Source organism: Eretmochelys imbricata, chromosome 9, assembly GCF_965152235.1.
Source record: "Eretmochelys imbricata isolate rEreImb1 chromosome 9, rEreImb1.hap1, whole genome shotgun sequence".
Classification (NCBI taxonomy): Eukaryota; Metazoa; Chordata; order Testudines; family Cheloniidae; genus Eretmochelys; species Eretmochelys imbricata.
In genome coordinates, this window is record NC_135580.1 from 5,514,547 (window position 1) to 5,524,956 (window position 10,410).

General features: G+C 48.5%; 1 protein-coding gene across 1 annotated transcript; it reads left to right on the forward strand.

Moving 5' to 3' along the window:
• The first annotated feature begins 1,061 nt into the window (after positions 1 to 1,061).
• DYNLT2B (dynein light chain Tctex-type 2B) lies at positions 1,062 to 7,493 on the forward strand. The gene is made up of 5 exons (XM_077827060.1): positions 1,062 to 1,201; positions 2,691 to 2,824; positions 4,537 to 4,606; positions 6,075 to 6,138; positions 7,037 to 7,493. Exons 1-5 carry the CDS (start codon positions 1,134 to 1,136, stop codon positions 7,082 to 7,084), a joined length of 384 nt encoding a protein of 127 aa, XP_077683186.1. The 5' UTR covers positions 1,062 to 1,133; the 3' UTR covers positions 7,085 to 7,493.
• Positions 7,494 to 10,410: the final 2,917 nt, after the last annotated feature.

A 10,410-nucleotide genomic window follows, 5' to 3' on the forward strand; every position in this document is an offset into this window, starting at 1 on the left:
TCCCAGCTAGATGTGCCTCCTTCCCCAGGTCCCGGGCCTAGGCCCCCTCCGTCCAGATGTGCATCCTCCCTCCTCCAAGCCCTGGGCCCCTGCCCTCCCAGCTAGATGTGCCTCCTTCCCCAGGTCCCGGGCCTAGGCCCCCTCCGTCCAGATGTGCATCCTCCCTCCTCCAAGCCCTGGGCCCCTGCCCTCCCAGCTAGATGTGCCTCCTTCCCCAGGTCCCGGGCCTAGGCCCCCTCCGTCCAGATGTGCGGGCCTTCGCCCCCATCCAGATGTGCATCCTCCCTCCTCCAAGCCCTGGGCACCTGCCCTCCCAGCCAGATGTGCCTCCTTCCCCAGGCCCCGGGCGTAGGCCCCCTCCGTCCAGATGTGCAGGCCTCCGCCCCCATCCAGATGTGCATCTTCCCTCTTCCAAGCCCTGGGCCCCTGCCCTGCCAGCTAGATGTGCCTCCTTCCCCAGGCCCCGGGCGTAGGCCCCCTCCGTCCAGATGTGCGGGCCTCCGCCCCATCCAGATGTGCATCTTCCCTCTTCCAAGCCCTGGGCCCCTGCCCTGCCAGCTAGATGTGCCTCCTTCCCCAGGCCCCGGGCATAGACCCCCTCCGTCCAGATGTGCATCCTCCCTCCTCCAAGCCCTGGGCCCCTGCCCTCCCAGCCAGATGTGCCTCCTTCCCCAGGCCCCGGGCGTAGGCCCCCTCCGTCCAGATGTGCATCCTCCCTCCTCCAAGCCCTGGGCCCCTGCCCTCCCAGCCAGATGTGCCTCCTTCCCCAGGCCCCTCCGTCCAGATGTGCGGGCCTCCACCCCCATCCAGATGTGCATCCTCCCTCCTCCAAGCCCTGGGCACCTGCCCTCCCAGCCAGATGTGCCTCCTTCCCCAGGCCCCGGGCGTAGGCCCCCTCCGTCCAGATGTGCGGCCTCCGCCCCGCACAAGGGCGCGTGCCCCGCCGGCAGAAGTCAGCGCCCCGCCCGCTGCCGCGCAGCTCTTGGCCCCGAGGCGCTGGGGGGCGGGGCACTGGCGCGCAGCTCCCCCGTCACGTGACGAGGGGCAGAGGCTTACAGAGTCCGGAAGCGGAAGCGAGGAGCGCCGGCCGGGGGGAGGGCCGGTTGCTGTGGTAACGCGGCGCGGCCGTGGCCATGGGGGAGCCGCTGGGCCCGCCGAGCCTCGAGAACTCGTACAGCCTGCGGCCGGCCTTCCAGCACAAGTGAGCGGCCGCGGCCGGCTGGGAGGGCCCTGGTTTGGGGGATGGAGTGGGGGGGCTGGGAGGGACCGGGAGCAGTGAGGGCCCTGGGGGGTGTTGAGGGATGGAGTGGGGGACCCTGGGGGGTGGGGGAGGTGTTGGAGTGGGGGGGCTGGGGGGAGGTGTTGGGAGATGGAGTGGGGGGGCTGGGGGGAGATCCTGGGGGGGACTGGGAGCAGTGAGGGCCCTGGGGGGTGTTGAGGGATGGAGTGGGGGACCCTGGGGGGTGGGGGGAAGTGTTGGAGTGGGGGGGCTGGGGGGAGGTGTTGGGAGATGGAGTGGGGGGGGATCCTGGGGGAGATGGGGAGCAGTGAGGTGTTGCGGGATGGAGTGGGGAACCCTGGGGGGTGGGAAGATGTTGGAGTGGGGTGGCTAGGGGGCCCCTGGAGGGTGGGGAGTAGCGAGGGCCTGGGGAGGGGGGTGGAATCAAGGTTCTGGCTCACAAATCTTCAGTCCTGCCCCATCCCTCCTCCCCCTGCCACCTCCCTGAACACCGTTTTTTGTGAGGTCCAGAGGAAAGGTGGCCATTGCCCCCCATTCGCTGTCCCCTCAATTCTGTGTGGGGAAGGGAAGGTGGGTGTGGACAGTTACCCTTCTCATCTATGCTTGGAGGTATGTGTAACAGGGTTGGCACCCACCTCTCAGGAGTGCCCCCTTCTGTTTGGGCATCTCGGCATTCTTTAGGTCAGGAGCCCCTTTTCCGTGGTTCTCAAGCACTCAGCCCTCCGGCCATGTGACACTGTCTGCCTGTTAACCAGCACACACCCCTTCTTGGGTATACAGTCCACAGAGACCTAGCTCAGTACCCCTCTGGTGGTCTCTCTCTAGCCCTCCTTTGGCTTTAGCCTTTATATAGTCCGGCCCTGGTATGGGGCCATATCCCCAGGGCTTCCTCCCTGGAGACACTAGCTTTCTGTAGCCCTCCTCAGGCTCAGTTCCTAGCAGCCAGCCAGGAGCCCCCCGCAAGTCCCTGCCAGCAGACTTGGCTGTCCATAGTTCTGCTGTTCTTCCAGGCCTCCAGTCCATTCTTCTCCTGTTCCATGCAGCAACTAACTACTGCTCTGTTCTGCAGCCCTTCTTATATGGCCCTCCTGCGCCCTGATTGTTTGCTTCCCCTGCAGCCACTGTAAGCTGCTTGGAGGCCTCTCTACTGCTCCTTTCCTGGGATGGGAGCGGCAGAACCCTGAGTTCCTCCAGCAGGGGGCCTTTGGGCCTAGTCCACCCTATCACAGTATAACTATGATCCAGTATTAGATTTTATTTGCCCATCTACCTGACTAGAATGTAGAGCTGGTGGGTGTGTACAGTTTTGCAAGGTTGGTTAACTAGCTTCTCTTTTGCTGCTCTTTTAATGCATTTCCACTTGCCGAGAATGAAAGGTGAATTTTTCCACATAGCTCATTTCATCCTGTACTGTGAACTTTCTGAGATTAGGATTTTTTTCCCCTGTTAGATTCCGATCTTCTGCAGTAAAAGAGTGCATCCATGCGATACTGAAAGAGAATCTAGCCAATGTGCAATACAACCCAGAGGAAACGCCGGGGCTCACACGGTCCTTATCAGAGACAATTAAAGATAGACTGAAAGGTAATGAGGATTGGTGGGGAAACTGCCTCTTTCCTTACTGAATTTGTTCCTTTCTTTTGCAAGTATTGATTCTCTCCTCTGTTTTTTAAAACTCCTTATTCACTGATGACTGACCACAACTCTATATTATTTAATAAACTAGTATATATGTACATGGTGCTTTACAACTTGGTCTCAGTCTTGAGGATCTTAACATTTAATTCAGACAAATCTGATTACATACAGACCCACTGGTGAGAGAGATCAGCTTAGGAAGTATCATGGAAGAAGTAGAATGCATGGAGCATGGGTAGCATGGAAGAAGGGGCATAACTGAGAGTTGGAGAGCGAGACCAGGACCTGATTCTGACCTCACTTCCATAAATGGAATCACTCCTGGTTTAGCCTGGTGTAAATGAGATCGGAATCAGATCCAAAGGGACCACACTGGGAATCAGACTCATTGGGAGCAGCTGAGGGAAAGGTAAGAGACTAGGGAGCAAGAGGCTGTGGGTCATGACATCATCATGTACTGATGGCATGTTGCAGCATAGCAGTGTTGTTTCAGAACATTGCTTTGCATGTTTTCGATTCCAGAAGTTATTTCAGGACCCATTAAATGTTCCCCACGTCCAATTCTGGAATAACTACACAGATGAGAGTCAGCATTATCATTTTGGGAATAGGGTTGTACTCTCTCTGCTGTCTGCCTTTGCAGCAAGAGAACCAAAATATCATGAGTTCCTGCATTAATAGTGTGTTTTAGATCTCCCTTACAGAGATGCTAATTTTAAAATAGATTATGTAGCATATGTCGTCTGAGCTATGTCCAGGACCTGATTTCAGTGCTTTATAAAGATATACATGGTGCCCTGAGGCAGGAGTGGCCCAATACAGCCCACAGGATTTTGCCTGACTTCTGTGTCTGCTGTCATCTTGAATAAGGAATGACACTGTGAGCACTACCAGATCTAGCATGTCACACTGCATCTTGCAGCAGAGATACAAATGGAGTGTAGCATGCTGGAGTCTTGCCTTATTGAAGATAGAGGCAGTGTTCTATTTTAAGCAAATTTGTTTTGGCTCTTGCATTTCTGGTGAGTTGCCAGTTTCACCCCCTTTACCAAATTGGTATCACCTATACCCTGACGGTATCTATTTGCTGTTCTTTTGGAATAGAACCAGACAGCTTTGTAGTCATGTAGCTCAGATCTGTGTATGCTCTTGAGAGGCCTCTACTACTAAAACAGGAATGTTAAAGATACTAGTAATACATGGCAGAAACCGCAATCAATTTCCTCAAGATCAGAACAATTTTAAAATAATTCAGATGACTTGAAACTTCTGGGTTTCATGTAACAGCCTCGCTTCTACTCTGACCCTTTTGTTTTCATGGGATTTTTTTTTTAACCTTGGAAAGTTGTCTAATTGGCATGGTTGGTGTTTGTTGTATCTGTTTGAGAGGTTTTTCCTCTCCCTATCCTGTGTTTCAAAGGTGCTGAGCACCTGCAACTCCCATTTATTTGAATCAGATTCTGGTGCTCAGTACTTACGAAAGTGAGGCCATTAGGCAGCTTATCTACTGTACATAGCATTCATTTCACTGCCCATTGGAAACTAAGAGTTTCTAGTTACAAAATAAATAGCTCTCTCCCTGTGTCCTGTCTGACTATAATAAAATTCTGTACTCTTCCATTTTGAAACTGTTCATTTTTCTCCCTCTTACTCTGCAGCAGAGGGATTTCACCGATATAAAATGGTGGTGCAGGTTGTGATTGGAGAACAGAGAGGTGAAGGAGTGAAGTAAGTTTCGTGCATTTCAGGTGTCTTGCTTTTGTCATCCTCATCAAGAGTTAATACAGCAACACCCTTGCTCCTAACTCTCTGAGACAGGCAAGTGTTCTGCAGGAGGTCAGACTAGATAATCACTATGGTCCCTTCTGGACTTAAAATCTTTAAAACATAGCTCATGTCACAGAGTTCTCTCTGCTGTAATTAGCAAAGCAAGGCTGTTCGTATCCTCTTGTTAGGCAGCAATTTACTAAGGGCCAGATTTTCAAAAGTGCCCATCTCCCATTTAGGCCCCCAAATAAGTATCTAGACTTTCAAAAGAGCTTAGCACCCAACATGTAGAATTCTCTTAAAAATCTGACCTCAATTGTGGGTGCTGAGCACTTGAAAATATGGCCCCAAATGCTGGTGATTAGAGAAGAATTCTTACATGTTGACATAGAAAGATTGTGGCTTCCACTAGTGCTGAGCTAAGAAAAGAACGTGTTGAACAACCCAGGAAGTAGGTAATCTGTATCTGCTGGGTTTATCTTCAGTATCTGTGTGCTCCTCAATGAGATAAATGCAACAGATAAGGGTAATCAGATCTCATACCCTTTGTGTAAGCTGATTAGAGATCAGGAAAGAATATCTCTTCCCTGTGCGTTACATCACGTACATTTGGCGAGATATAATGCGTGTGTGGTGGTCCCCTTCCTCTAAACCATCTCCACACGGGCCACTGTCTGAGGCAGGATACCAAACTCGATGGACCAATGATGTAATCCAATCTGATGAATCCTGTGTTGTTGAGCTTGAGGCAACAGCACCAGAACCAGCGGCCCAGGATGCCATGGCCCCCTCACTTCTTAATACAGGTGTAGTTTGGAGGGCAGTGGGGCGGTGCTGGCCGAAGGCTTGAAGTTTAGGGGGGCAGCACCACTGCAAAGTGCATCCCCTGCCGGTGCTGCTCCGCAGCTGCCCAAGGCTTCCAGTCTGGGGGGGCAATGCAACTCTCTACTCTCCAAACTACAGCCATGTTAAAAAGTGGGGGGCAGGGCCCCTGGGCCGCCCCAGTTCCAGCACTGGTGACCCCCTCACTTCTACAAGGTTCTGGCACCCTTAACTTGGTGTATAAACCATTGGAGGAAATTCTCTGGCCTGTTATGCAGGAGGATGGACTAGATTTATCATAATGGTTCCTTCTGGTCTTAAAACCTTAAGTTCTTTGCTATGGGGTATCAAGTTGGCCCGCCCTGAGCTCTTATTGACTCAGATAGTGTCTGAGGTGGGGAAATTGCAAGTAATGCTCTCCCTAACTCTCTGAAAAACATCAACTTCATCCAGCACAAAGTCACATTCCCAAGTCCAAATGAGCTGGTTTTGTTCTTCAAAGGAAAACAACTCTTGGCTTTCAGGGAAAGTAGTGACCAGGTATTCATATCTCAGTTTACCCCCCCAGGTTGCCGTGTTAATGGCTTATCCCAATTCATTTGTTTAGCATGGCTGCACGGTGTTTCTGGGATGCTGACACTGACAACTATGCCCAGGATGTTTTTATTAATGTGAGTATTTGCCATTTTTTCTGGGGAAAATTAAGTGAATCTGTTCTGTGTGTATTTATAGAGAGAGAGATTCTGATCACAGAATGTGGACTTGATACATTAACCTCTAGGCCATTTGTTCGTACTAAGTACCAAGACAATACTGAAAACAAATACCAATAGTCAGCAGTGGAATTTGTATAGGCCCCAATTCAGCAGTCTGTCCCTATCCAGCAAAGCACTTGATGATGATACTACAGTACTTAGATCTTACATAGTGTTTTTCATCCAAGTTCTCAAAGCACTTCACAAAGGAGGTGGGTATTCTTAGCTCCATTTTACAGCTAGGGAAACTGTAGCACAGGGAGGTAAAGTTACCTAAGGCCATGTTTAATGCTTTGCTAGTCAGAGTACAGGACTGGAAACCAGGATATCCTGAGCTTTGCCACTGACTGTCCTCTGACCTCGAACTAGTCACTGAACTCCTCTGCAAAATGAAGATAATATTGGGGTGCTGAGAATTAATGTTTGTAAAGTATTGTGAAGAAAAGTCCTGCTTACATTCTAAGTATTTAAGCAGTTAAAAGTGAATCAGATACCATAAGGATGTCTTCTGCAAAATTTGAACCTGTGTTATTTGTCATCTTTAACCATTTAGTGCAGCATCAGGATTTCTAAGTTTTTAGTGGATAATAAAATGACTTTTAAAAAAAAGACAAAAACTTGGTGTGCAAGTTGTTTTAGTCTGTTTTTTTTTTTAAACACTCTTAAGTTCTTGTCTAGATTTTCTTTATACCAAATTAAGGACATAACAAAAATATAATATTTGAACTTTAGTTGGGCTTCAATATGATCACTTGTTTCAGTGAGAGGAGTACACTTTTGTTAAAACTAATGTGCTTCTCTATTGTTTTCTCAGGACAGTCTGTTCTGCGTGGTAGCTGCATTTGGCTGTTTCTATTACTGATGCCAGTGAAGACTGCAGAAAAGTACTACAGTAGTTTTAGAGAGGAGTTAGTTTGTTTGGTTTTCTTCAATAATTTATACTAAAGAGGAGTGTACTCATGTTTTCTCAAAGTAGCAGACTTACAATTGTACAAAGCCTGCTCACTGTATCTCTGTAATACACTGATGTGTCCACAACTTCCTCTTCTTTCCTGCTTGTATAAATATAGCTTTGTAGCATATTGTTATTCTTTTGTCTTTTTAATCATCCTTCCTGCTTTGTGCAAAATGGATTTATTAACTCCTAGGAGCCAGATATAGTGCCTTAAAAGGACTAGATTGCTTTTATTAGTAGTGACTTGTTTCCATAATGTAATAAATATTTATGATCAATGTAATATAATAAATACAAATGTATATATTATACCTTTTCCCAGCTTTGTCCATACCTATGTGTCTGATCTTGTCTCTTCTAGCACTAGCATCTGCTCCTTCAACTCCACCAAATATGCCAGCCTTGAATGTTCATATAGCTGCTTCTCCCACAAATGTCTCCATGTTTCCTGCCATGGCTAGAATGCCCTCCTTCAGCTAGGCCAGAAGGCCACTACTCTGTCCTCTTGTAAATCCCTCCTCAAGACCACCTATGGCTGTGATGCTTATAAGAAACCGTGGTTCAATCTAGCTAACGTTAATTGGCCAGTTGGGGAGAGCTGATATTTAAGAAGAAAAACAATTTAAATGATTCAGAGCCATTAAGTCGGACTCATTATTAGGCTGTGTGACTAATGATTCTATGACCGTTACCCTCATCCTTCCTTCCTGTCATTTGCTAAATTCACTGGTTGCGTCTTGTTTCACATTAGGCCCAGATCCTGCAAAAACTGACAGCTCACATGCTTAACTTTAGCATGTGAGTTGTCTCATTGCCAAGTTAAGCATGTGCTTAAGTGGTTGCAGGATCGTGGCCTCAGTTTCTAAGCACTATGAGGCAGGGACCCAGTCTACTTATTTGTCCATGCAGAGCTCATCACAGTAGGACTCCAGTGCTGAGTGGTATTGCTGGATGCTACCACAGTATAAATTAGCAAACAAAAACTACGTTTAGTGACAGTTAAGGTTGCAGCAGGGCACATCCCTCCATCCCAACCCTTAAAAACAGGGAAATTAAGGGAAAGACGTGTGCATTCCTTTCCATCTTCACATCACCTGCAACAGAGAGCTAACACACTCTAGTGCCCCATAACACTTCACTCCCATCTCCACCAGCTACCCAAAAGCCATACGTACCCTGGCTGCATCCAACTTGAACTCTGCTACAGAACCTTGGCAGTGACCTCATATGCTTTTTATGTATCAACCAATCAGCACATCTGACTGTCACCCATTCATGCATTTGGGAATTTATTTTGCTTTAACGCTGCAAGTTGGCTGAAGTTGAGGTACAAAGAAAAGTGAGACAATCCAGTGAAAAGGGACCAGGAGGGGTGATTTTTAAACTCTTATTCTTTCTATACCAATTAATTTTTCACCAAACCACTGTGAAAAATTAGATTTCTTATGAAAATGGGATTTTTACAAACAAAAGGGTTAACACTCCTGTCAAATTGAACTCCGTAACACAACCCTACTATAATCTACCCAAGCTAACTGATGGTATCTTCCCCCTTTTTCAAGAAAAATGTAACAGCTCCTGCTCTAGAGAAAACTTGTATTAGCACAAAACATACTGCAATACAGTACTTTGCCCCAGCTATGCTAGTTGCCTAGATGAAGTGAGCTGTAGCTCACGAAAGCTCATGCTCAAATAAATTTGTTAGTCTCTAAGGTGCCACAAGTATTCCTGTTCTTTTTGCGGATACAGACTAACACGGCTGCTACCCTGAAACCTAGATAAGTTAATGTACAAGTTGTGATGCAGCATCCTTCCATTTTTAGGTTTGGTTTTGATGGCTAATAGAATCCATTAACACACAAAGGGTCTCCCAGGCCTTAAGGCAAAGCAACATGCTTCCAGCCCCAAGGCAGACATTTGCGTGTAATATGAGACCTAGTGCATGTGGTTGTCTCCCTCTAGTGGCTGGCCCCAGCCATGGTAAGAACCTGTCATTTCCTGACAACAGTCCTCCATAAATGAGCTATGTTTCCCCCTTGTGGATCTCAGAGGCCCCATAGCACTATTGCCTGGGGATCCTGCCCCACACTAAGCCCCGCCCCTCACTTCCAACCCCCTTCTTCCAGCAATGCAACTACTGCAGCTCCCTTTGTTTTAAATCTTGTCTCTCTTCCTTCCTTCTGGTGGATCACTGAGGTTTTAATCCCTCTCGCCCTTCCGGCACGGCCCCACCTTGTCAGGCTTCTTCTGCACCCTCAGAATGGCAGATCGGACGCGAAAGCACCACAGCAAATCCAAAAGGTGCTCAGTGTGTGAGGCTCCCTTTCCAGGAACATCAGAGGGAGAACTGTGTCCTATGTGCTGCCAGCCCGCCTCCCCCTTCTCTGTCACAGGGTTGGGCTTTGAGTCAAAGTGGCCTGATGGGGCCGTATCTCCTGCACGTAGCCAGGACTCCACCGGGGAGCCGTGGGACTCACAGGAGGAGGAAACTCCTCCACCATTGCCACGCTGGGTAAGTTAAGCAAAGCCCCCCTCTTATGAAGGGAAGGAGTTTCACAGGCTCCTACCCCAGTTCCTCAGGCAGGTGCTTTCCTTCCTGATCTCAAAGCCCTCACATCAGTTCACCAAGATTTTCCATCAAAAGATGATGCCCCTGCCAACTGCCTACATGATCAGGGCCTCAACAGACACTCTGCAGTTTGTTGTGAGTAACTGATACGTGCCACACCTCGCCTGTGTGTGATATGCTACAATTGCTAAGAATCAGACACTGATTAAAATGCTGGAGCTGTGTTTATGTTGCAGTGGGTGCAGAGCTTGAAACACACTCTTGTCCATGCAGCCCCGTGCTGATATTAAATATGCAAATAGCACACCTCATGAGGGACCCAGGTTGGCAAACAAACCTAGTAGGTGGCTCAGCACTCACAGGAAACCCTACAATAACAAACATGGTCAACCTGTGGAACTCATTGCCAGGGGATATTGTGAAGGCCAAAAGTATAATTGGGTTCAAAAAAGAATTAGGTAAATTCATGGAGGATAGGTCTGCCAAGGGCTATTAGCCAAGATGGTCAGGAACGCAAACCCTAAGCCCTTAGATGTTCCTAAGCCCCTGACTGCCAGAAGTTGGGATAGGATGACAGGGGATGGGGATTATCTCTAGATAATTTCCCTGTTCTGTCCATTTTCTCTGAAGCATCTGGCCCCGGGCACTGTCAGAGGCAGGATAC